Raw genomic sequence first — 27,747 nt, 5'->3', positions numbered from 1 at the left:
TAAATTATTTAATATTTCAGGTGAAACATGGAAGTTAAAATGTCTGTCATGACATTTCATAACCAGATAATTTTGTGAATAATCCCACTAGGCTACCCTGTAATGCATGGGTGTCAAACTCTGGCCCGTGGGCCAAATTTGGCCCGTGGGGTAATTATATTTGGCCCGCGAGATAATACCAAATTACTACTAGAGCTGGCCCGCCGGTATTATACAGCGCATTCACCACTAATACTACGAATCCCATAATGCTCTGCTGTTTTCGCGCGCCAATCAGGACAGGACCCAGAAACGCTCTCTCCTCTGTGACAGTAGTCATAGCAACATAGACGCTACAACTGTCAGCGAGCTAACCCTTCCCAAAAATGGCGAAAAGAAAGGCAGAAAACAGGAGCTTTCTGGACAAGTGCGAGGCAGAATATCTGTTTACATATGTAAAAGACAAACCTGTTTGTCTTGTTTGTGGAGTCAACGTGGCTGTAAGTAAGGAGTACAACATTTGGTTTCACAACAGAATATGTTTAAAAAAGCCACATCACAAAGCGAGGCTGCTGTAAAGGCTAGTTATATAGTGGCAGCAGAGATCGCAAAATCAGCCCGGCCCTTTAATGAGGGAGAGTTCATGAAAAAGTGCATGATGAAGGTTTGTGACCTCGTATGCCCAGAGAAAAAACAAGCATTTTCAAACGTGAGCCTGAGCAGGAACACAGTAGCTGATCGCACGTGTGATCTTGCCACCAATCTGTATGACCAGCTGATGGAAAAGGGAAAAGATTTTGTTGCGTTCTCCCTCGCTGTGGATGAGAGCTGTGACGCATCTGATACTGCTCAGCTGTCAGTCTTCATCCGTGGAGTGGACTCAAATCTGTGTGTTACGGAGGAGCTATTAGGATTCAAATCAATGCATGGCACAAACACAGGAAAGGAAATCTTTGAGGAGGTTTCCAAATGTGTAACTGAAATAAAGCTGCCGTGGGATAAACTCGTTGGATTAACGACAGATGGTGCGCCAGCGATGTGCGGTAAAAAGAGTGGACTGGTGGGCATGTTTCGGGAGAAGATGCGGGAAGAGAACTGTGCAGGTGAGCAAACTGTTTACCACTGCATCATACATCAGGAAGCACTGTGTGCCAAAGCCCTAAAGATGGAACATGTTATGACCACAGTAACACAGGTAGTTAACTTTATAAGAGCCAAAGGTCTAAATCACCGCCAGTTTAAATCTTTTCTGGAGGAGTGTGGTTCGGAATACGCAGATGTGCCGTATCACACAGAGGTGAGATGGCTAAGCAGAGGAAAAGTACTGAACAGATGTTTCGAGCTGCGTGAGGAAATATGTCAATTCCTGGAAACCAAAGGGAAGGATACAGCAGAGCTCCGGGAGCAAAAGTTCCTGTGTGAGCTGGCCTTTCTCTGTGACATCTCGAGCCATCTCGATGCGCTGAACCTGCAGCTTCAGGGGCGGGGGCGCATCATCACAGACATGTACGCTGCAGTGAGGGCCTTCAAAACTAAACTGTGCCTGTGGGAGAATAAGATGCTGCAAGGAAACCCTTGCCATTTTCCCAGCTGCCAATCCATAAAAGCGCAGATCTCTACCGCCTTGTTCCCATGCGCACAGTTTGATGAAAAACTCAGTGTTCTCACCGCTGAGTTTAGCCGGCGATTTGCCGACTTCGATGCCCAGAAATGCAAGTTTGAACTGCTTAGTAATCCCTTCGCAGTTGATGTGGAAAATGCACCAACCAACATCCAAATGGAGCTGATTAAACTCCAGTGCAACGACACGCTGAAGTCAAAGTATGATGCTGTGGGCGCCGCACAGTTTCCACGGTTCATCCCTGACACAATGCCTCAGCTCCGCACCCAAGCTGCTCAGATGCTCTCCATGTTCGGCAGCACTTATCTATGCGAGCAACTTTTCTCCTCGATGAAGATGACCAAAACAACTCACAGGAGACGTCTGACTGATGAACATCTTCGCTCGATACTGAGGATTTCTTCAGCTCAGAGCTTGAGCCCAGACATTGATGAACTAGCATCCAAGAAGAGATGCCAGGTATCTGGCTTGGGCACATCAGATTAGACCAGTGTGCAATAATTAACGTTTTCTTTATGCACTTTTTCTTGCTACAAGGCATGGGCTTGAATGGTTGATTGATTTATTATCATTTTATTTGTGAAATTATTAGCCAGTGGAAAAAGTTTATTTTGGTATTTAAATCAGAAGGCTGCAAATAGAAAAGAGGCATACAATTTTTATTTAAATTTTATTTATTTAATAAATGAATGTCATTGATGTGTTTTTTCATTTGAAATTCGATTTTGCATGTCTCCACTATTAAATTATATATTGTATGGTAATAAGCGATGCTTGTTCCATATTCAATGTTAAAGCAAAACTTGTTTGGATCCATATTAAAAGGTTAATTTGTTCAATGTTGGCCCGTGACTTTGTTCAGGTTTTACATTTTGGCCCACTGGGTATTTGAGTTTGACACCCCTGCTGTAATGGGTTGTCATTCTAAATGTCCTGAATAGAGGAAAATAGCTGTGTGTTGTTATGAGTAAAGTATCTCCATTTCCAAACAGACTAACGAGACCCTACTGTAAATCAAGCAGATGATAACATTATAAATATCAATGTGTTAGGGATGTTGGATCCAACGTGGAGCACGGCATAACTGTCTTTACCAGAGTAATGACTGAAAAAGCACTTTGGTTGTTGTGGCATGTTGTGATGTTTGTCATGTGACTGGCATTCAGAAAATGATTTCCTGGATCAGCTGATGATAGGTAAACATGTGACTGTAACAAAACAGTTACACTATTAAGAATTATGTGTAATTATTGAAAAACCGCGTTAATGACAGTATCCATTTGGGTGTTGTCAATAAAGTTAAAGTGACTCTCGGTTACAACCATTGGATTTAGCAAACTCTGAAATGATTTAAGATTTCTGTGTCCATGAAAACTGTTTTCCCAGCGTAACATAAGGAGACACTAAATGTTACGTAGTTAGAGAGCATTTGAGATCTGAATACAAAAAAACTGTCTGACAGCAAGATCCAGTATTTAAGTTGAAGTTCATCATTATGACACGCGTAACATTATGACTATAACTACTGTTCCCTGAAGGAGGGAAACTAGGTACAACATATTATTAAATCCACCGCTCCCTTGAAGCCCTGCCTTCCACAGGTGATGAGCGTGAGACTCGGACATATTCCTTAAATTTAATACTACTCTTCACCGACCCAGGAAGTGGCGGGGCCAAACAGGTGTTGTAACTTGTTCATAACTGGCACACAGATCGGTAGTAATGGTCAGATAAATTGGCTCTCTAAATGGAAATGGAAAAGGTTTGCCGATTTTACCGGAAACTTCATGAGCATAATGTCAGAATTTAGGAAGGCCAGCAGCAGGTCGGTTGGTTATTTTCTTCTGGTTATATTGATCTCTGGCTTCTTCAAGTCATTTGTGTTAATTATTTAATCAAACGCTTGAAGCATCATTTCAGTTCAAGTTCTATATGGAAAAATACACGTCATAACATAACACGTTCCGCACAAACAGTTGATTTGAATCAACACATACAGATGATTTGATTAAAAACAGTTGATTTGATTCAACACAAACAGTTGATTTGATTCAACACACAGTTGATTTGATTCAACACATACAGTTGATTTGATTCAGCACATACAGTTGATTTGATTCAACACACACAGTTGATTTGATTCAACACACACAGTTGATTTTATTAAACACAGAGGGTGTGTCTATATGGAAAAATACACGTCATAACATTTCAACCAATCAATTGGTAGAAAGAGAACAGTATGTTTTTGTTATCTGGGACACCCTAGAACATACAGTGCATTCAGACCCCTTCCTTTTGACACGTTACATTCTATTCTGAAATGGATTATTTATTACATTATATTACATATACATACATTTATTAATGATCAATCTACAGACAATAACTCATAATGACATCACATTACCCCATAAAAGTGAGAAAAAAAGTTTAGAAGTGCTTGCATACCAGTGGTTGTATCTCTGTAGGTCATGCCAGTAGGTTACAGTAGGTTGTAACTCTCTAGGTCATGCCAGTAGGATACAGTAGGTTGTATCTCTCTAGGTCATGCCAGTAGGATACAGTAGGTTGTATCTCTCTAGGTCATGCCAGTAGACTACAGTAGGTTGTATCCAAGTTGAAACAATTATCACCCCAATGTGGAAAATGTTGAATTTGGTCAACAACAAAATGTTAGGGCAGAGAGACATCTTGTCAGTATATCCATAATCTTTGGTGTAGCCAACCCAACTCTCGCATGGCACTATTGGGGGGCACGGTGTGTAGTAAAACATCACTACATGAAAATCACTACACGCCGTGCCCCCCAGTCTGCGGTCAGCAGATAGACCCTTCTCAAATATATATGTTAAGTCACTTTGTGGAAACCAAATGGAGAAAACAAGGGGTAGCTTGTTCTCTACGTCGTCTGATTCTATACATATCAGTCATCATCCCAGGGCCCTCCGTTGAAGAGGTATTGACGAGCTAACTCCGAATATCCAAAGTTAACACATTTAAGGCGGTACTTACTGGTGTTAATCAGATACCCTATCTGCTCCTCTTCATCTTTCAATGTGACAGTAATCTCCCCTTCCTTCTTCACTCCAAAAACAGCATCCTCTCTTTTTTTTACAAGCATTTCGCTACACTCGCATTAACATCTGCTAACCATGTGTATGTGACAAATAACATTTGATTTGATTTTTTACTGTAACATCCTCTTCTTTCACTGAAACGTCTTTCTCTTCTTCTTTCACTGTAACAGCCTCACCCTCTACTTGTTTTACTGTAACATCCTCCTCTTCCTTCTCCTCTTTCACAACAATGATCTGCCACAGACCCTATTTCTCCGTCCAGCAGACCCCCTCTTCTTTAACCGGAGGAGAGTAGTTTAGGGAGCTCATGGTCGGGGATGTTTGCTAGCTATCATTAGCGACTAGGCTAGTGCTAACTTAACCAGCCAGCTACTATAGCTGACTAATACAAAATAACGCAATATTAAATTAAATAGGTTAACAAATAGATACGACAGAAGTGTGTCTAAAACACAGTAGTTACAATACACCGAAAGCGTCTAAATAGCTTGAATCTTTCGGCTATGTTGGCTAGCAAGCTACAGAGGTGGTTGACGAGCTGTTTCTGAAGAACCGTCCACTAGATCATACGTCACGCTGACAGCGTCGCCTGAAAGACGCACATCGTCGTCTGCTGACTGGAGGGGAAACGCAGTTGAGGATCATATTTTATTTTCAGACAAAGATAATTTTAAATGGATTTAATTAAATAATACTATTATATTGAGACATACAAAAACAAGAATGCATTGATGGATTAGTGCGAATAAAAAAATGTTTACTACAGAACATTTAAGGCAGTTTCATTTAAGTCATACTAAATCTAAATAAGTAGCTAGCTACTGTAGGTCTATACTGTTCCTACATGGTGTAACAATACATCAAGTAGATGTATATAATGAACAGACTAGGTCTATACTGCTCCTACATGGTGTAACAACACATCATGTAGATGTATATAATGAACAGACTAGGCTTATACTGCTCCTACATGGTGTAATAATATATCATGTAGATGTACACTTCCGTTCAAAAGTTTGGGGTCACTTAGAAGTATCCTTGCTTTTGAAAGAAATCACATTTTTTGTCCATTAAAATATTGAATTGATCAGAAATACAGTCTAGACATTGTTAATGTTGTAAATGACTATTGTAGCTGGAAACGGATGATTTTTTATGGAATATCTACATAGGTGTACCGAGGCCCATTATCAGCAACCATCAATTCTGTGTTCCAATGGCACATTGTGTTAGCTAATCCAGGTTTATAATTTTAAAAGGCTAATTAAACATTAGAAAACCCTTTTGCAATTGTTAGCACAGCTGAAAGCTGTTGTGCTGATTTTACAAAGCTTTTGTAAACAGTTTTGTTGCATAACAATCAGGCAGTAGAACAACAATAATCATCACCCTCTTGACCAATCTTCCCTCCCATTAACATTGGTTTGATTCAGACCCTTTCAGTGTACCAGGTGGACATTGGGTTTGATTCAGACCCTGCCAGTATGGCCAGAAATGTATTCAAAGGTCCTTAACTTATAACCATAGAACCACCACAGACCTTTCATGCATGACTAAAAACACCTAAGTATTAGATTTACTGCCATGGTCTAGTAAGTCACTGCATCAGACACCATTCACAATGCTGGCTGGGGTATGAGTAAAACATTAAATATTATTTCCTAACCATTCGCAATGCTGACTGAGGTACAAGTAAAACATGACATATTCTTTCCTAATTGTAAAAAAAAACACTCCTTTATCAACTCCCACTGTTTAACCAGAATAACAGGAGTTGTGTCCTTCAAACTGTTAGACTGTTGGTCCAAAATAATATTCAGCTACTTAGATGTCATGTATTGTCATGTTATGTTCTCTATAATGAAACATCACCTATTAAATAAAGTTGATAAGATACTCTTAAGACATTAAATAAAAAATGGTTGTTCAGAAATGATTCATTCATGCTCTCATGAAATGAACAATATATTTCACAATCATTACCACTGCTGATATTCACAGAGAATAATTACAAGGATAAAATTTCTCAGTTGCATTGACCTGCAGACATCAGACAGCCACTCTCCCTTATGCACACGTGACTGAAATGTCTGTATGTGTATAGGATGTAGAGGGATAATTCCAGTGCACCGGTTATTGACTGGAGACTTAATATGCTGAAAACAGGTCTCTAGTGGAATGACAATGAAATAGCTGCTTGTTAAAGAAGCGATGGAGGGAGAGAAAGAGGTAACCATATGCTGAAAAACAGGTGTATTTGTCCCTGTGTTTCCTGTCTCTCTGTGCCAGTTCATCTATGACCTGCCTCCTCTTTCTGACCTGGTCTCGTTGAACTGACTCACTCAGAAGGGTATGGATGTCTGCTTTGCTGGCTCTGAGGAAAAAGGCTTCTGCACTCTCTCAATGAGTCTTGCTTCTCGCATGTTCCTGCATTCTCTGATGGGCATGTTTCCAGGCCTGCATGCCTCCTTTGACAAATGCCCTATCACTGGCTGAAGGTTTTGCAAATGACAAGACATACTGAGCAGAACAAGGAGGGAGTTACTTAAAAGTATGTCAGCCATTTTCTGTTTGTGCCATCTTTGGAGTGGAGTACATTGGGAATGACTTTGAGGGGTTTGTTTTGGGTGATACTGAAAAAATAAGTCAAAATCCTTGGACTGAGGACAGGCAAAATAATCAAATGGATTTTCATTGCTTTCAATGTCCCTTTCTATTTTCCCTATACTGGGCTCTGAACCTCTCTCGCTCTAACTCTGCACATCTAGTTGCTCTGCAGAATTGTAAGAACTGATGCCCGACAGGAGAAGCAGGTACGGGGAGTCAAACATTTATTCTGGAATGGACAAAGACTACGCACAGGAACAGCGTCAGCACACGGATAAACAAGGCCATATGACAAACAATCCCGAAGCAGGGAACAGAGCTAGGAAACAGGCAGTTATAGGGAAGGAAATTACACAAGTAATTGAGTCCACGTGAGTCCAATGAGCGCTGATGTGCGTGACGGGGAATGGCAGGTGTGTGTACTGAAAGTGGCTTGAGTGCGTAATGTTGGGGAGTCTGGCGCCCTCGAGCGCCAGAGGGAGGAAGAGCGGGAGCAGGCGTGACAAATGAGATTAACATTGTAAATAACCTCAATTTAAACTTGTATTACATGTGCAGTCATCGATTGTATGCCTGATTACAGTCCCACTGATAATCTCAGAAATAAAGCTCATATTAATCTAAACTCATAGCCTACATGTTTAGGTTTGTGCTCTGAAGTTGTTTCTGAAGGTTCCTGCTCTGAGTCTGACTCTGAACTGACCACCATCTCCAGTTCTGCAGGAGCACCTGAAGCTCTAGTGCTGCTGCTGCTTCCTTCTGCACCTTGTAATGCTGGTACTAATGGTGTTAATGATCTTTGTCATTTCCTGTCCTGTGTCACACAGGCTACTGGGTTACGTTCATGGATGTATTATGGTTACGTTGCTGTAGTCTGTTTCGCTGTACAGTGTATGTACACTTTCCCCAGCTTATGTGGCATGAGTCATGACCGAGTCGTGGCAAGTCCATATTCTTGGTTTTACTATTAATGTAATGTATGGACTATTAAGTGCACCTGAATATAAACCGCACCCACTGAATTATTAAAAAATATGTATTTTGTACATAAATAAGCCACACATGTCTACCGGTACATTGAAACAAATTAACTTTACACAGCCTTTAAAAGAAACACGGCTTGTAACAAAAATTAAACAGTAGCCTACCAAGAAAGTCATTGGTCACCATCTTCCTCCTCCTGTGCACTGAAATCACTGAATCATCTCCTTCGGTGTCGGAGTTGAATAGCCTCAGAATTGCTTCATCCGATGTTGGATCATTTTCATTGTCGCTCTCGTCACTTTCATCCGGAAGCAAATTCCCCGCTGAACTGCCCTCAACAACACGCAGCAGTCCAGCCTTTCGAAACCCGTTGATGATAGTGGATTTTTTAACAATGCTCCATGCTGTCAGGACCCACTGGCTCTTCGCATGCAGCCCGTTTTAGTGAAGGATTTCTCCCCACTTGTCATCCAAGCCTCCCACTGAACACGGAGCGCCACCTTAAATGCACGATTTACACTGATGTCGAGTGGCTGCAAATACTTTGGGCCATCTGCTTTTCTTCCCTCTGAAAGCTTTTGTTGTCTTTTTGCACTGAGTCAGTTCCTCACGCTGCTGTTTCCAACGTCTTATCATCGACTCATTCCTTTTCCAACAGCCAGATCGATCCCTTCAACTTGAAAGCTGCATCATATGCATTTCACTGTGTCTTTGCCATGATGAGGGTGACAAATTACTACCATAATCAGAATGATGGGAAGTTTGAGCGCGCTCGATTTACGTCACATTATGTGACGGTGCTCAGTTTTTTTGAAAGCGGGAAAAATCCATAAATTAGCCGCATCATTGTATAAACCGCGAGGTTCAAAGCCTGGGAATAAAGTAGCGGTTTATAGTCCGGGAATTACGGCAGTTGAAACATTTTGCTTTCAATGTCATATTCTGATCGCTATGTTGCACTCCTTGCTATGATATAATTCCTCCATGAAGACGTAAGAAGTGCAAACTGTTTAGCCTCCCGGCCGCTGTGTCACTATTATTAGCTAGGCTACTTAGCTAGCCATGCTGGGTGTCGTGTGTGTGTGTGTGTATCAGTGTGTGTGTTTCTGAATGACCTGGTCCCTTACTGGCAAATATGTCACTTATTTTGCAGCATTTAGCTGCGTCTGTGGCAAGGGCCTTTCTCTTTTTTTATTCTCTCCCTCTCTGCTCCATCTTTCCTTTTCTGACCGTCCATTTTGCAGTGTGACTTGTCTAAAATCTTATCGGTAGAGAAGCATGTTGACGGTTGCTATGTGCGTCGCGGAGTGATGTAATTTCTGCGCAGGGACACTGCAGCGAGAGTGAGAGTCGCGCCTGATGCATGGATTCTCCATCAACTCATTCCTGCTTGCTATATTATCTCTGGTCAAGTAGATTATTCACAGCAGGCCAAAACGACCCTCAAGCCAAAACGGCCCTCAGGTCAAAACGACCCTCAGGCCACGGGGAAATGTCCTGGTGCTCCTTACGGCCAGTCCGCCATTGCCACTCGGCCATCGCTCATCCATATTGTAGCGACCCGCACAGACAGCTGTGTGTTATGTGTTAGGCTAGGAGGTGGTTGTGTTGTACTGACCAGTACCCGGTGTTCGCGGGGTCCGACATGTCAATCAACCTGCTATCTGCCAATCACGGGAATGCCTGGAATGTTCTGATGCCGGGCATCCTGGTGGTTGGCGGAGTGGCGTGGAGGGGGGTTGGGCAGGGGGGTGGAGCATTGGAAGTTAAGACCAGGTTCAGCCTTTGTTCTCTCTCTCTTCGTCTGGGCTTCACAAGAGAAGGTCCCGATTGGCTTGTGGGTTATCTGTCATCTATTTGGCGTGTGCTACGGCCCAAACAGTAGCCTGTGTAAAGTTGGTTTAATAAACCGTCAATTCGCAAACTCAAGCCTCTGTCTGGACAATTGTTCATTTATGATCTAGTCAGGTCATTACAATATGCTTATATGTGCATATTCTCATTCACCCCTTTAGATTTGTATGTATTAGGTGGTTGTTGGGGAATTGTTAGATTACTTGTTAGATATTACTGCAATGTCAGAAATAGAAGCACAAGCATTTCGCTACACTTGCATTAACATCTGCTAACCATGTATACGTGACCAATAACATTTGATTTGATTTTCCAGTTATCTACCAACTTGAAAGAGGGAACTTTATCATAAAACCCACAAAACTGAGATTCGGCAAATAACATATAAAGAGAGGCTTATTTGACACCAAACCAACAAATGTAGTTACTAAAACATAAATTGTTAATGTACAATGTAAAAGGTGGATTTTATGATGTAATGTCAACTTTATACATTTCTATCCCCGGGACCAAAAATTCATGCTTCCTACACTTTAACGTGTCTGTTAATAAAATATACATTTTACTCAACTGCGTTACCCACTCCAGTCCACAGCTGGCGGTCTGGGAATTTAAGGCGATGTTGCTGATGTGACGTATAATCTAGTGGACGGAACGTTTCTTTCAACAGCAGCAACAGTTTGTCACACACCTCGGTAGCTTGCTAGACAAAATAGACGAACCAATGAAGCTCTTTAGACGCTTTAGTGTATATTAGCCACTGTTTTTTAAACCCACTTCTATAGTCTAGTTAGTTATTCGATTTTAATTTAATATTTACGGTGTTGTTATTATTCAGCTAGAGGTTAGTTAGCATTAGCCTAGCTGGCTAACATCTCCGACCATGAGGTGTTAGGGTTGCGTCAATCAAATCTGGTATCAGGATAAATATGACATTGACATACTTATTTTCCACCATAATTTGCAAATAAATTCATTAAAAATCCTACAATGTGATTTTCTGGATTGTTTTTCCTCATTTTGTCTGTCATAGTTGAAGTGTACCTATGATGAAAATTACAGGCTTCTCATATTTTTAAGTGGGAGAACTTGCACAATTGGTGGCTGACTAAATACTTTTTTGCCCCACTGTATCTGGAGTACAGGTGAACATCACTGGTGCTTTTCTAGTAGATCCCAGGAGCTGATTAGCTGTAACTTCAATAATGGTTAGTGGTATTATCAGACTGGCTAAAGCATACGTACCCTCAGGTCAGGTGTTACCTCTCAGGACAGGTGTTAAATGCCTGTTTGGGCCACATATCCACCATACATCAGCAACACCCTTAGTTTGATTCAAGCCTTTCACTGGCCAGGTGGCATTATTGGTTATGTTACTATTACAATCTGCTGCAGGCAACCGCCCATAGTCAAAACCCCTACCTGTACCAGTGATGCAACTGTAGTTACCTCCGTACGCCTTAACACCCCATGGGAGCCTTTTGAGGAGGAACTTCCGGGAACACTAGAGACAGAGTCTTACAAAGGGTGGAGTTGGGTTTAACATGGTAAAACTTTCCAGTATATACCTCCATCCTTCCCCCTTTCCCAAGGCAAATGGATGAGTAGCCAATAAAGGCCTAGTATGGCCACAAATAACGCAGTCCTTCCTTTGTAATGTCTTGGCAGTATATCGCATGTATGCCAAACACATATTTTCCCTACCGTCATATCCAGTTTCAGTACCCAATTGGTCGCTATCTGTGATATCCTTAAAATTAATAACCTGGATAGGGTTTGGTATTTTGGTTGGTGGAGGCAGGGTTGGGCCTGGAGTGGTGGAGTGTTTCTGGGTCTGGCTCTGGTTTGTCTGGGACCGCTGTCGCCTCGGCAGCACTTTTACAGAGAACACACCCATCGTGTCAGCCCCATTCCTTTCCAGACCGAGGGTATAGGTTCCTGCATCAGAAAGCTTAATGGACCTAATGGTTAGTAGGATTTCATCACCTTTACAGAGTTCAACAGTGCACCCAGGTTTTCCCCATATCAAGGAAAACCTATCCACCTTTGTGGGATCCCCTATGCTATAAGAATACCCTCTTCTCCAATCCCAAACTGTCCCAAGATGGTTATCATATCATCCCCATACCGACACCCTCCCCCATTACACAGGTACACTGGCACCCTCCTATACACAGGTGTTAAAACCAAAACCAAACACAACTATCTGAATTTCTTCCCTGTTTATCCAGATTAAGGGATCACACATGCTTGGTTAATATAAAATCCTCATCGTCTAAACTATGGGTCAGGTTCCCCTCTTTAGCCTTCTCGGGGGCCCATGGTGTATCAGGAATATGGCTCCCACAATCAGACAGCTCAGGACGACCAGCACTCCTGTAAAGCCCCACCCTTTCCCGGAAAACACATCAGCAGCCAGAGGCCAGACACACCCCTCACTTTTATGAACAAACACAGGGATGAAATGACGGGAAAAGGAAGTCTTCGTTAGAGAGATGGCCCCCAGAATCCTGTTGATTCCAGTTCTCCTCTCTAACATTGTGATTGTTCGACAGTGTCAGTGTGTCTTAAGAAGTGTGAACAGATCCATATCTTACTGGGATGTGAATAGGCGATGAGTGGAAAATCAACCAGCCCCAGAATTTCCACTTCCTGTTTGGAAGTTTTCCTGCCCTATGAGTTCTGTTATACTCACAGACATAATTCAAACATTTTTGGAAACTTCAGAGTGTTTTCTATCCAATAGTAATAACAATATGCATATATTAGCATCTGGGACAGAGTAGGAGGCAGTTCACTATGGGCACGCAATTCATCTAAAGTGAAAACGCCCTATCAACACTCATGTTATTCTGGTTAAACAGTGGGAGACTAGTTGATTAAGGAGTGGGGAGTTTTTTACAGTTAGGAAATAATATGTCATGTTTTACTCGTACCTCAGCCAGCATTGTGAATGGTTAGGAAATAATATGTCATGTTTTACTCGTACCTCAGCCAGCATTGTGAATGGTTAGGAAATAATGTCATGTTCTACTTGTACCTCAGCCAGCATTGTGAATGGTTAGGAAATAATATGTCATGTTTTACTCGTACCTCAGCCAGCATTGTGAATGGTTAGGAAATAATATGTCATGTTTTACTCGTACCTCAGCCAGCATTGTGAATGGTGTCTGATGCAGTGACATACTAGACCATGGCAGTAAATCGAATACTTAGGTGTTTTTAGTCATGCATGAAAGGTCTGTGGTGGTTTCATGGTTATAAGTTACTGACCTTGGAATACATTTCTGGCCATGCTGGCAGGGTCTGAATCAAACCCAATGTCCACTTGGCACACTGGCAGGATCTGAATCAAACCCAATGTCCACCTGGTACACTCTGGGCTAAACTTAGTCTCTTTCCATGAAACATGGATGCCAAATTAAAGTGCTTGGGAACCTAATAAGTCTTTAGGCAAAGTAACTAATGTGGTTAACCAAACCACCTCTAATAGACTTCACCTCCTTGGACCTCATCTCAGTGAGTTTAGGTTGGGGAAACCGTGGAGGAGAGGGCTTTGGACTTCATCTCAGTGAGTTTAGGTTGGGGAAACCGTGGAGGAGAGGGCTTTGGACCTCATCTCAGTGTGTTTAGGTTGGGGAAACCGTGGAGGAGAGGGCTTTGGACCTCATTTAAGTGAGTTTAGGTTGGGGAAACCGTGGAGGAGAGGGCTTTGGACCTCATCTCAGTGTGTTTAGGTTGGGGAAACCATGGAGGAGAGGGCTTTGGACCTCATCTAAGTGAGTTTAGGTTGGGGAAACCGTGGAGGAGAGGGCTTTGGACCTCATCTGAGTGAGTTTAGGTTGGGGAAACCGTGGAGGAGAGGGCTTTGGACCTCATCTCAGTGTGTTTAGGTTGGGGAAACCGTGGAGGAGAGGGCTTTGGATCTCATCTAAGTGAGTTTAGGTTGGGGAAACCATGGAGGAGAGGGCTTTGGACCTCATCTAAGTGAGTTTAGGTTGGTGAAGCCGTGGAGGAGAGGGCTATGGACCTAATTTTATGGCAATGAGCAGGAGCTGTCACACAGTACCTGGTCTAGTTCATGACATTGAGGGGGAGATGGCAGCTGTAACACAGTATCAGTGGTGTAAAGTACTTAAGTAAAAGTTATTTCAAGTACTACTGAAGTAGTTGTTTTGGGGAATCTGTACTTACTATTTTTATTTTTGACAACTTGTACTTTTACTTCACTACATTTCTAAATGAAAATAATGTACTTTTTATTACATTTTCGCTGACACCCAAAAGTACTAGTTACATTTTGAATGCTTAGCAGGACAGAAAAATTGTCCAATTCAGCACTTATCAAGAGAACATCCCTGGTCATCCCTAATGGCTATGGTCTGGCGGACTCACTAAAACAGAGAACATCACTGGTCTTCCCTACTGCCTCTGATCTGATGGACTCACTAAACAGAACATCCCTGGTCATCCCTGCTGCCTCTGATCTGACGGACTCACTAAACACAAGTGCTTAGTTTGTAAATTATGTCTGAGTGTTTCCCTGGCTATCCGTAAATAAAAAAACAAGAAAATGGTGCCGTCTGGTTTGCTTAATATAAGGGATTTGAAATTACTCATACTTTTACTTTTGATACTTAAATATATTTAAAACCAAATACTTTTAGACTTTTACTCAAGTAGTATTTTACTGGGTAACTTTCTATGAAGGTATCTATACTTTCACTCAAGTATGACAATTGGGTAGTTTTTCCACCACTGATCACAAGTCTAATCTGGTCTCCTTCAACATGGTGAGCCTCATTATGAGTCTAATCTGGTATCCTTCAACACGGTTAGCCTCATTATGAGTCTAATCTGGTCTCCTTCAACATGGTCAATATGAGCCTCAATTGTCTGATGAAAAAGAAAACCCACACACTGATCAGTATCAATCAGCCTTTTGTTTTCTTTCAAGTTATTAACTAATGATGAACACACACAAGTTCTCACACATCTGAGTGCTTTACCTATTTCTAACAGTATCATTTCAAATGGAGAAAACATCTCAGCAACATGGAAACAATGTGGGAAGATTAGCCAATCCCGTTTCAGTATCTAAATGACAAACTTCATGTACAAGTGCATTGGACATGTCTACGAGGTCAATACTAATCCATCATGTCTGCATTGGACACGCCTATGGGCCGGCAGGTAGCCTAGTGGTTAGAGCATTGGGCCAGAAACCCCGAGCTGACAAGGTAAAAGTCTGCCGTTATGCCCCTGAACAAGGCAGTTAACCCAATGTTCCCCAGTAGGCCATCATTGTAAATAAGAATTGGTTCTTAACTGTCTTGCCTAGCTAAATAAAGCTTTAAATAATTAAATCGTTTTTTAATGTAGCAGAATTAAATATTGATTGTACAATATCATCAGACTAAATTAGAATAACTCAATAAACCGGACAAACAGGGAATGTTCAGTGAATCAGAATTTATTTCCTATCATAAAGAACACCTGTGGAAATGGGCAGTGGGTATAGACATCCATCTGACTCCAAAACAAGACATGATTGAATAGTTGAATAGTGTCTAATCCAAATAATCAGCACAATGTCAGATGTTAGTGCAGGGCTGGAACAGAAACCTGCACACCCAGTAGCTAGATCTCGAACAGCAAGGTTGGCCATGTATTTTCTAGGTCTCTGCATCGTTGCTTTAACAGTATTGGTGTAGTCATACAACTTATTCTAACAGTAAACCAACAGCATATTCAGAACATTCACAAAGTATTCAGACCCCTTGACTTTTTCCACATTTTGTTACGTTACAGCCTTATTCTAAAATGGATTAAATAATATTTTCCTCATCAACCTACACACAATACCCCATAATGACATCACAATACCCGATAATGACAAAGTGAAAAACAGAAATACCTTATTTAGACCCTTTGCTATGAGACTCAAAATTGAGCTCAGGTGCATCCTGTTTCCATTAATCATCCTTGAGATGTTTCTACAACTTCATTGGAGCCCACCTGCCATAAATTCATGTCTGAGAAAAAACCAAGCCATGCGGTCGAAGGAATTGTCCGTAGAGCTTCGAGAAAGGATTGTGTCAAAGCACAGATCTGAGGAAGGGTACCAAAACATTTCTGCAGTATTGAAGGTCCCTAAGAACACAGTGGCCTCCATCATTCTAAAATGTAAGACAGTTGAAACCACCAAGACTCTTCATAGAGCTGGCATCCATTTCAAACAGAATAATCAGGGGAGAAGGGCCTTGGTCAGGGGGGTGACCAAGAACCCACTGGTCACTCTGACAGAGCTCCAGAGTTCCTCTGTGGAGATGGGAAAACCTTCCTGAAGGACTACCATCTACACAGCACTCCCCCAATCAGACCTTTACGATAGAGTGGCTAGACGGAAGCCACTCCTCAATAAAAGTCACATGACAGCCCACTTGGTGTTTGCCAAAAGGCCTCTCAGACCATGAGAAACAAGATTCTCTGGTCTGATGAAACCAAGATTGAACTCTTGGCCTGAATGCCAAGCGTCACGTCTGGAGGAAACCAGGCCCAATCCCTGCGGTGAAGCATGGTGTTGGCAGCATCATGCAATGGGGATATTTTTCAATGGCAGAGACTGGCAGACTGATCCAGATGAAGGGAAAGATGAATGCAGCAAAGTACAAAACAATTTCCACTGATGAGGCTAATACCCATATCATGCTGAAATCAATAGAACAGGAGGCAAACAATTAGGGTTCTCCATTATTCAAATACTCCTACTACAATGTTTAAACATTCTACACTGTGAGATTTTATTTCATTCATATCATGAAACAACTCCTTCATGTATGTATTTTCTGATGTTTGATCAGAGATCTTTTATCAGAGTATCTCTTGTCACATTGATCACAGCTATGAGGTTTCTCTCCTGTGTGTGTTCTCTGGTGTATAGTCAGATGGCTAGATGTAACAAAACTCTTCCCACATTGATTACAGCTATAAGATTTCTCTCCTGTGTGTTTTCTCTGGTGTGATAACATGCTGCTTGAGTGAGTAAAACTAATCCCACATTGAGTACAGCTATAAGGTTTCTCTCCTGTGTGTGTTCTCCGGTGGACAGTCAGATGGCTTGATGTAGTAAAACTCTTCCCACATTGATCACAGCTATACGGTTTCTCTCCTGTGTGTATTCTCTCATGTGATACCAGGATGCTTGACTGAGTAAAACTCTTCCCACATTGATTACAACTATAAGATTTCTCTCCTGTGTGTTTTCTCTGGTGTGATAACAGGTTACTTGACTGAGTAAAACTCTTCCCACATTGAGTACAGCTATAAGGTTTCTCTCCTGTGTGTGTTCTCTGGTGTACAATCCAATGGCTTGATGTAGTAAAACTCTTCCCACATTGATCACAGATAAATGGTTTCTCTCCTGTGTGAATTCTCATGTGTACTTTTAGTGAATTTGATCTTAAGTAGCTCTTCCCACAATCAAAACAGTGGTAAGATTTCGCTCTTGTGTGTACTCGTTGGTGTATTTTAAGTTCTGATGAAGATTTAAAACCTTTCCCACAGTCAGAGCAGCGGTGAGATTTCTTCTCTGTGGGTCTCCGTTGATGTTTCTTGAGGTGTTCTGATCTGGAGAGACTCTTCTCTGCCTTGTCAGCATCATGATGTTGTTGAAGCTCCCCCGTCTCCCGTCTCTCTCCTGTGTGAACAACAAAATAGGGGATGTAAAAGGGGATGCCAACAGCGTAGCCATGATTTTGTACAACAATTGACATCTAATGAATGTTAAAATTATTTGACAATTGTCTTCAAATGAGCAACAATAGACATATTTGGTTTTGTTTTCACATTCGCTATAAAATCGATGATTGTAGGCTAGAAATAAGTTAAAGTTGTTGAAACTCTAAGCAATGTGCCAAACGACTTTTGGTCTTTTGGTCATTATAGGCCCCTTTCTGTGTTTGCTAAAATTGCGGCACGAGGGCAAAGCAAACACAATTTGGTTGCAGACAAAATTACTTTGTCCTCTCACTATAGAGAACCAGCCTCAGAGAATTAAACATGCAATAATTGGACTTTAGGACAATTAGTTTCGAACGGCAAGAGTTTTCCCAGTATACGCTTGATGTTTATACATTGTACGCTGTGTGGAAAATATCCAAATCAAAGAGAATGCTTTGGTAAAGATTAAATGTGAAGTTAGTTGTCTAAAATTGGATCTGAGTCAAATCCAGACCTCCAGCCTCTTAACTTGGTAAAAGGCGTGAACGTCCACTTCTGACCCGAGGGTATAAGACATGTGAGTTAAGAATTGACCCGAGCTGACCCGAGCTGCAGCCAAGGTCTGAGTAGTCAATGAACCCAAAATGCAACAAGAGGTTGAAGACAAAGGAACCTTCTACCAAATAATTGCTACGGATGAGTAGCTGCGTCTAAGAGGGTGAGTTCAAGCAGGACCACCCGGTTACCACTCTCCATCAAATCTCTACACTGCTTTCATTCCTAACGCTGTGAGCCCTGAGCTGCAGGGCTGGCTGTCCTCAGAAGACCACTTTTAGAACAAGGGGGAGGAAACAGACCACGAAGACAAGGACACTGACATTGTGTGGACAACCAGAGAGTAACACCAGAGAAGTGAAACATCCGAGGAACCAGGTCCACGCGAAGACCCACCATCGGAGACCTTTAACACATAATTACATTATATTCCGACCCATAATAGCGGCAGTTCGGGGCAAGGTTAGGGTTAAAATAAGCAAAGCTGACAAATGCACATAAATGTACATTTCTCTCGTGTAATTTCTCTTCTTCTCTCTCTTTTAAATCCCCATTTTGGGTAACACGCAGCATAATGTGTTGGACCGTTGTACTAAGTTCTATTCAATAGCCTAGACTGTGTTTTGTATATGTATATCTCATATTATCATTTGAACTTGATAGTAAATAAATAATCAACTAAAATTGGTGTGGTACAGACTCATTGGTGGGACTCAGGTTTATAAAGATTCCCGGATAATGCGACGTTCAGAATGAGACTGTAGAGGAAGTTGATTAATTAGCGACTGTTGTAAAATCGATATTCTGAAATTCTTTGAGTTAATAATTTGGGAAATAGAAACTCAATAAAACGAACAGATTTATTTAATCACGCAATTATAAAACGCTAATCATTCGATGAGCAGCAGTCGTCACATTAACCAATACGACGCCACGATATTACGGATGTACTGTATCTGGTTGCAGAAACTCCCCCTTGCTAATGAGGAAACCGCTAGTTATGGATGTAGTATATCTGCTAATGAGGAAACCACTAGTTATGGATGTTATATATCTGGTAATAAGGAAACCGCTAGTTATGGATGTAGTATATCTGCTAATGAAGAAACCGCTAGTTATGGATGTAGTATATCTGGTAATGAGGAAACCGCTAGTTATGGATGTAGTATATCTGGTAATGAGGAAACCGCTAGTTATGGATGTAGTATATTTGGTAATGAGGAAACCACTAGTTATGGATGTAGTATATTTGGTAATGAGGAAACCACTAGTTATGGATGTAGTATATCTGGTAATTAGGAAACCACTAGTTATGGATGTGGTATATCTGCTAATGAAGAAACCGCTAGTTATGGATGTATTATATCTGGTAATGAGGAAACTGCTAGTTATGGATGTAGTATATCTGGGAATGAGGAAACCACTAGTTATGGATGTAGTATACAGTGGGGCAAAAAAGTATTTAGTCAGCCACCAATTGTGCAAGTTGTCCCACTTAAAAAGATGAGAGAGGCCTGTAATATTCTTCATAGGTACACTTCAACTATGACAGACAAAATGAGAAAAAAATGTAATATTTTTAATGAATTTATTTGCAAATTATGGTGGAATATAAGTATTTGGTCACCTACAAACAAGCAAGATTTCTGGCTCTCACCGACCTGTAACTTCTTCTTTAAGAGGCTCCTCTGTCCTCCACTCGTTACCTGTATTAATGGCACCTGTTTGAACTTGTTATCAGTATAAAAGACACCTGTCCACAACCTCAAACAGTCACACTCCACTATGGCCAAGACCAAAGAGCTGTCAAAGGACACCAGAAACAAAATTGTAGACTGCACCAGGCTGGGAATACTGAATCTGCAATAGGTAAGCAGCTTGGTTTGAAGAAATCAACTGTGGGAGCAATTATTAGGAAATGGAAGACATACAAGACCACTGATAATCTCCCTCGATCTGGGGCTCCACACAAGATCTCACCCCGTGGGGTCAAAATGATCACAAGAATGGTGAGCAAAAATCCCAGAACCACACGGGGGGACCTAGTGAATGACCTGCAGAGAGCTGGGACTAAAGTAACCAAGCCTACCATCAGTAACACACTACGCCGCCAGGGGCTCAAATCCTGCAGTGCCAGACGTGTCCCACTGCTTAAGCCAGTACATGTCCAGGCCCGTCTGAACTTTGCTAGAGAGCATTTGGATGATCCAGAAGAAGATTGGGAGAATGTCATATGGTCAGATGAAATCAAAATATAACTTTTTGGTAAAAACTTCCATCAGCAAGGGCATTGAAGATGAAACGTGGCTGGGTCTTTCAGCATGACAATGATCCCAAACACACCACCTGAGCAACGAAGGAGTGGCTTCGTAAGAAGCATTTCAAGGTCCTGGAGTGGCCTAGCCAGTCTCCAGATCTCAACCCCATAGAAAATCTTTGGAGGGAGTTGTAAGTCTGTGTTGCCCAGCAACAGCCCCAAAACATCACTGCTCTAAAGGAGATCTGCATGGAGGAATGGGCCAAAATATCAGCAACAGTGTGTGAAAACCTTATGAAGACTTACAGAAAACGTTTGACCTCTGTCATTGCCAACAAAGGGTATATAACAAAGTATTGAGATAAACTTTTGTTATTGACCAAATACTTATTTTCCACCATAATCTGCAAATAAATTCATTAAATATCCTACAATGTGATTTTCTGGATTTTTTTTCTCATTTTGTCTGTCATAGTTGAAGTGTACTTATGATGAAAATTACAGGCCTCTCATCTTTTTAAGTGGGAGAACTTGCACAATTGGTGGCTGACTAAATACTTTTTTGCCCCACTGTATCTGGTAATGAGGAAAGCACTTGTTATGGATGTAGTATATCTGGTAATGAGGAAACCACTATTTATGGATTTAGAATATCTGCATGGAGCCAAAATGGTGAGCGAAGATTTTAGTTTTCACAATGTGTTCTGAATATTACAGTAGGACCCATAACTTCACCTAACAACATAGACCTACTGTAGGACCCATCACTTCAGCTAACAACATAGACCTACTGTAGGACCCATACAGTGAGGGAAAAAAGTATTTGATCCCCTGCTGATTTTGTACGTTTGCCCACTGACAAAGAAATGATCAGTCTATAATTTTAATGGTAGGTTTATTTGAACAGTGAGACAGAATAACAACAAAAAAATCTAGAAAAACGCATGTCAAAAATGTTATAAATTGATTTGCATTTTAACCCTTTCATGCGTGAGATTTTTTATGCACGTGATGTTAGAATGTTCTCTCCATTCCAGAATGTGATTGATACGTAACAGTACATTTTATTCGCGCTGCCCTCAAACTAAAGCACACAGCCTGTTTATATTTATAGGTTGTTTTCAATATCAAATGATTTTCAAACAATTTTCTAAAAACGGTTTGAATTTAGGTGTGTTCCGCCTCCTCATTCATTCCCATAAAAATACTCATTTTTACTTTTGCGGATAATTACAATTTTGGGACATTTCTGACACTGACAAAATTCCCCAAGCACTTCCCAATTGTTTGTACAGTTCACGTCTGCAGACATTTGCTAATCTCCCGTCAGAACAGGATCTGCACACGTGTTCACATTTTCTATTCCACATTTCTACTGTAGCGTACTGTATGTATGGAGCATAATATATTTGTGTATATTCTTTATCACCGCGGACACGTGAGGAAACGTTACTAATTTTATAACCTTTATGGTGTTATATAGTCAATCGTGCTTATGTAGCCACATTCTTCTATTAGCTCTGTAAAACAATGCTAAATGCGTCAGAGAAGTATTATCTTGCATTCTGAAGCTACCATGGCCTTATGACTCTCAAGTGGTGCAGCGGTCAAAGGCACATCACATCAGTGCTAGAGGCGTCACTACAGACTCCCTGGTTCAAATCCAGGCTGCGTTTCTATCAAAGTAAGTGCCTTATTACGTTATAATAATAGTTTCCGTATGCTGTAGCTGTAGATCATAATATATTCCTTATAACTGCGGACACGTGAGGTAACGTTACACATTTTATAACCTTTATGGTGTTATTGTCTATCATGCTTACCTAGCGACATTATTCTATTAGCTCTGTAAAACAATGCTAGTTGCGTCAGAAAACTATTAGCTTGTGTTGTATTTTGGAGCTACCCTGGCCTTATGACTCCCAAGTGGCGCAGCGGTCTATGGCACTACATCTCAGTGCTAGAGGCGTCACTACAGACACCCTGGTTCAAATCCAGGCTGTATCACAACTGGCTGTGATTGAGAGTCCCATAGTGCAGCGCAAGATTGGCCCAGCGTTGTCCGAGTTTGGCCGGTGTAGGCCATCATTGTAAATAATAATTTGTTCTTAAATTACTTGCCTCGTTAAATAAATCAAAAATATGACCATGGTTTGTTTATTTGGTCTATTAAGAATAGCTCTGTTCTGCCATGCCTTGCCCCCTTGTGGAGCTCAAAAGTTAGTTTCTTACTGTTATAACTCAAATCTGTGATTTTGTCAATGCAATAAAATATTTTTTTATAGCAGTGTTTATTATGTTACTTCTTTGTAGTATTGTTTTATTGCTATATCCAACAACGCACCCACTGCCAGCTAGCCTACTTCAGCAGTACTGTATCATTTTAATCATTTTAGTCAATAAGATTCTTGCTACGTAAGCTTAACTTTTCTGAACATTCGAGACGTGTAGTCCACTTGTCATTCCAATCTCCTTTGCATTAGCGTAGCCTCTTCTGTAGCCTGTCAACTATGTGTCTGTCTATCCCTGTTCTCTCCTCTCTGCACAGACCATACAAACGCTCCAACCGCGTGGCCGCGGCCACCCTAATCTGGTGGTCCCAGCGCGCACGACCCACGTGGAGTTCCAGGTCTCCGGTAGCCTCTGGAACTGCCGATCTGCGGCCAACAAGGCAGAGTTCATCTCAGCCTATGCCTCCCTCCAGTCCCTCGACTTCTTGGCACTGACGGAAACATGGATCACCATAGACAACACTGCTACTCCTACTGCTCTCTCTTCGTCCGCCCACGTGTTCTCGCACACCCCGAGAGCTTCTGGTCAGCGGGTGGTGGCACCGGGATCCTTATCTCTCCCAAGTGGTCATTCTCTCTTTCTCCCCTTACCCATCTGTCTATCGCCTCCTTTGAATTCCATGCTGTCACAGTTACCAGCCCTTTCAAGCTTAACATCCTTATCATGTATCGCCCTCCAGGTTCCCTCGGAGAGTTCATCAATGAGCTTGATGCCTTGATAAGCTCCTTTCCTGAGGACGGCTCATCTCTCACAGTTCTGGGCGACTTTAACCTCCCCACATCTACCTTTGACTCATTCCTCTCTGCCTCCTTCTTTCCACTCCTCTCCTCTTTTGACCTCACCCTCTCACCTTCCCCCCCTACTCACAAGGCAGGCAATACGCTCGACCTCATCTTTACTAGATGCTGTTCTTCCACTAACCTCATTGCAACTCCCCTCCAAGTCTCCGACCACTACCTTGTATCCTTTTCCCTCTCGCTCTCATCCAACACCTCCCACACTGCCCCTACTCGGATGGTATCGCGCCGTCCCAACCTTCGCTCTCTCTCCCCCGCTACTCTCTCCTCTTCCATCCTATCATCTCTTCCCTCCGCTCAAACCTTCTCCAACCTATCTCCTGATTCTGCCTCCTCAACCCTCCTCTCCTCCCTCTCTGCATCCTTTGACTCTCTATGTCCCCTATCCTCCAGGCCGGCTCGGTCCTCCCCTCCCGCTCCGTGGCTCGATGACTCATTGCGAGCTCACAGAACAGGGCTCCGGGCAGCTGAGCGGAAATGGAGGAAAACTCGCCTCCCTGCGGACCTGGCATCCTTTCACTCCCTCCTCTCTACATTTTCCTCCTCTGTCTCTGCTGCTAAAGTCACTTTCTACCACTCTAAATTCCAAGCATCTACCTCTAACCCTAGGAAGCTCTTTGCCACCTTCTCCTCCCTCCTGAAACCTCCTCCCCCCCCTCCCTCTCTGCAGATGACTTCGTCAACCATTTTGAAAAGAAGGTCGACGACATCCGATCCTCGTTTGCTAAGTCAAACGACACCGCTGGTTCTGCTCACACTACCCTACCCTGTGCTCTGACCTCTTTCTCCCCTCTCTCTCCAGATGAAATCTCGCATCTTGTGATGGCCGGCCGCCCAACAACCTGCCCGCTTGACCCTATCCCCTCCTCTCTTCTCCAGACCATTTCCGGAGACCTTCTCCCTTACCTCACCTCGCTCATCAACTCATCCCTGACCGCTGGCTACGTCCCTTCAGTCTTCAAGAGAGCGAGAGTTGCACCCCTTCTGAAAAAACCTACACTCGATCCCTCCGATGTCAACAATTACAGACCAGTATCCCTTCTTTCTTTTCTCTCCAAAACTCTTGAAAGTGCCGTCCTTGGCCAGCTCTCCCGCTATCTCTCTCTGAATGACCTTCTTGATCCAAATCAGTCAGGTTTCAAGACTAGTCATTCAACTGAGACTGCTCTCCTCTGTATCACGGAGGCGCTCCGCACTGCTAAAGCTAACTCCCTCTCCTCTGCTCTCATCCTTCTAGATCTATCGGCTGCCTTCGATACTGTGAACCATCAGATCCTCCTCTCCACCCTCTCCGAGTTGGGCATCTCCGGCGCGGCCCACGCTTGGATTGCGTCCTACCTGACAGCTCGCTCCTACCAGGTGGCGTGGCGAGAATCTGTCTCCTCACCACGCGCTCTCACCACAGGTGTCCCCCAGGGCTCTGTTCTAGGCCCTCTCCTATTCTCGCTATACACCAAGTCACTTGGCTCTGTCATAACCTCACATGGTCTCTCCTATCATTGCTATGCAGACGACACACAATTAATCTTCTCCTTTCCCCCTTCTGATGACCAGGTGGCGAATCGCATCTCTGCATGTCTGGCAGACATATCAGTGTGGATGACGGATCACCACCTCAAGCTGAACCTCGGCAAGACGGAGCTGCTCTTCCTCCCGGGGAAGGACTGCCCGTTCCATGATCTCGCCATCACGGTTGACAACTCCATTGTGTCCTCCTCCCAAAGCGCTAAGAACCTTGGCGTGATCCTGGACAACACCCTGTCGTTCTCAACCAACATCAAGGCGGTGGCCCGTTCCTGTAGGTTCATGCTCTACAACATCTGCAGAGTACGACCATGCCTCACACAGGAAGCGACGCAGGTCCTAATCCAGGCACTTGTCATCTCCCGTCTGGATTACTGCAACTCGCTGTTGGCTGAGCTCCCTGCCTGTGCCATTAAACCCCTTCAACTCATCCAGAACGCCGCAGCCCGTCTGGTGTTCAACCTTCCCAAGTTCTCTCACGGCACCCCGCTCCTCCGTTCTCTCCACTGGCTTCCAGTTGAAGCTCACATCCGCTACAAGACCATGGTGCTTGCCTACGGAGCTGTGAGGGGAACGGCACCTCAGTACCTCCAGGCTCTGATCAGGCCCTACACCCAAACAAGGGCACTGCGTTCATCCACCTCTGGCCTGCTCGCCTCCCTACCACTGAGGAAGTACAGCTCCCGCTCAGCCCAGTCAAAACTGTTCGCTGCTCTGGCCCCCCAATGGTGGAACAAACTCCCTCACGACGCCAGGACAGCGGAGTCAATCACCACCTTCCGGAGACACCTGAAACCCCACCTCTTTAAGGAATACCTAGGATAGGATAAGTAATCCCTCTCACCCCCCCCTTTAAGATTTAGATGCACTATTGTAAAGTGACTGTTCCACTGGATGTCATAAGGTGAATGCACCAATTTGTAAGTCGCTCTGGATAAGAGCATCTGCTAAATTACTTAAATGTAAATGTAAATGTAATATTGTATTCTAATGAATAATTCCTCTTTATTCTGTACTTTCAGAAACCAGAAACATTATTTGCCAATATCATAACTGGAGCTGGACATCTTTGGAGCTGAAGAATGAGGACAGCTTTTGTATGCTAACGTACACTCCTTAACAGTTGTACTGGATGAAAACATAGCAGGAAAACACATATGCCAATATGTAATATTCATCTATTTTATTGCAGTACTGGTAGTTGGTTCAACAACTTGTTTTACTAGAGGACAAAAACTGAATATGCATAACCCATATTTAATATCCATGCAGTGACTGAACAACAACTGCATTTCCACCCCCATCTCTAAAGGCATAGTATCATGGCAGGTCACCTGTCAAGTCACCTGTCAGGTCAGTCAGTCACTTATTGCTGCAGATGTGCTCAATGATGTCAGGCTGATAAGAACATTTCTTATTTTGTATAACGGGTCACTTAGGATGGCAGTAACATTGTTGACGAAATGCAGGCATCGCAGCAGAACTAGGAAGCGATCTTGGGAAAAGAGGGAGGCAAAGAAGGGAGTTGCAAACATAGGATCTGTGCTCCAGTATTCTCTTAGGGAGTTCTTCTTTACTATTCCCATGAGAAGGACTATCACCAGGAAGGTATACATTTCACTAATTGTGGTTGTCAGCCATTTAGCGAGTTTCCCCCTCACTCCTGGCTCTCTCTTCTCCTGTAGCTCTAAGGCATAGCGATTGGTCTCCTCAACTGTGTCTCCCACCAGCTCCTCTGTCAGAAACAACTTGAAGCACTCTGCCTCAGTTGGAAATGGCAAGGGGCGTTGCACTCCAGGCTGGGACTCGTCAAAGCAGACAGCAGGGCCAGGTGGGGTGAAATGACTGGTGGCCTTCCAGCTACCACAGAACTCCTGTACTTCATCCACTGTCGGTCTGCCTCCATCACCACCAGCATCTTCAAAGGGACCTGGTACTTCCTCAGTGGACAAGGGAAATTCAGATTCAGGGTTCTCAATGGCTACAAGGATGGGGGGCAGCTCCTCACTGTCACTGTCAGAATCTGATTCCTGACTTTCATACTCAGACTCATTGTCAGAATTTAAAAAAATCTCCAGAATTTCCACATTTGTGAGTTGTCTCCTTTTGAAAGACATTGTTAATGCTACAGCTTAGCTCACTAGCTACATACATAAACAACAACACTGAATGGCGCAGAGTGGGAGGTTACGTGCTTGACTGTCGGCACGCGCCACTTGTATCAATACATCACTATCAGAAAATGTTTTGTGTGGCAATTATTTGTGTATTTACAGTTTTATTCACATGTTTTCAATTCTAGGTGACAAATCATGCATTCCGATTCTTGCACAGATTGTAATGGGCACATATTATGTGTGTAAAATACTTTTTTGAAGGTTGTACTGATTATGATGAGCTAAGCTAATTCCAGCTGTGTAGCCATGTTTGTTGACATACAATGCATTCTGGGATTCACATCTGTTTGACCAAAGA

General features: G+C 42.7%; 1 protein-coding gene across 3 annotated transcripts in view; it reads right to left on the bottom strand.

Moving 5' to 3' along the window:
* Positions 1-27,747, bottom strand: part of LOC124018190 (zinc finger protein 239-like) — a 54,843-nt gene that overhangs the window by 3,120 nt on the left and 23,976 nt on the right. For 2 of the 3 annotated variants that reach the window (XM_046333456.1, XM_046333457.1), the window contains one exon: positions 16,348-17,824. The exons of the other annotated variant lie outside the window; for it this stretch is intronic. In XM_046333456.1, the coding sequence (XP_046189412.1) occupies positions 16,959-17,824 (866 nt within the window). In that variant the 3' untranslated portion in view covers positions 16,348-16,958. Of the gene's footprint in view, positions 1-16,347; positions 17,825-27,747 lie in introns of those variants that run through there. 3 annotated transcript variants of the gene reach the window in all.

This window comes from Oncorhynchus gorbuscha, unplaced genomic scaffold (assembly GCF_021184085.1).
Source record: "Oncorhynchus gorbuscha isolate QuinsamMale2020 ecotype Even-year unplaced genomic scaffold, OgorEven_v1.0 Un_scaffold_428, whole genome shotgun sequence".
In the NCBI taxonomy this organism is placed as follows: Eukaryota; Metazoa; Chordata; class Actinopteri; order Salmoniformes; family Salmonidae; genus Oncorhynchus; species Oncorhynchus gorbuscha.
The sequence above is the reverse complement of the archived record's forward strand: the minus strand, read 5'-3'. Positions and strand labels throughout refer to the sequence as shown.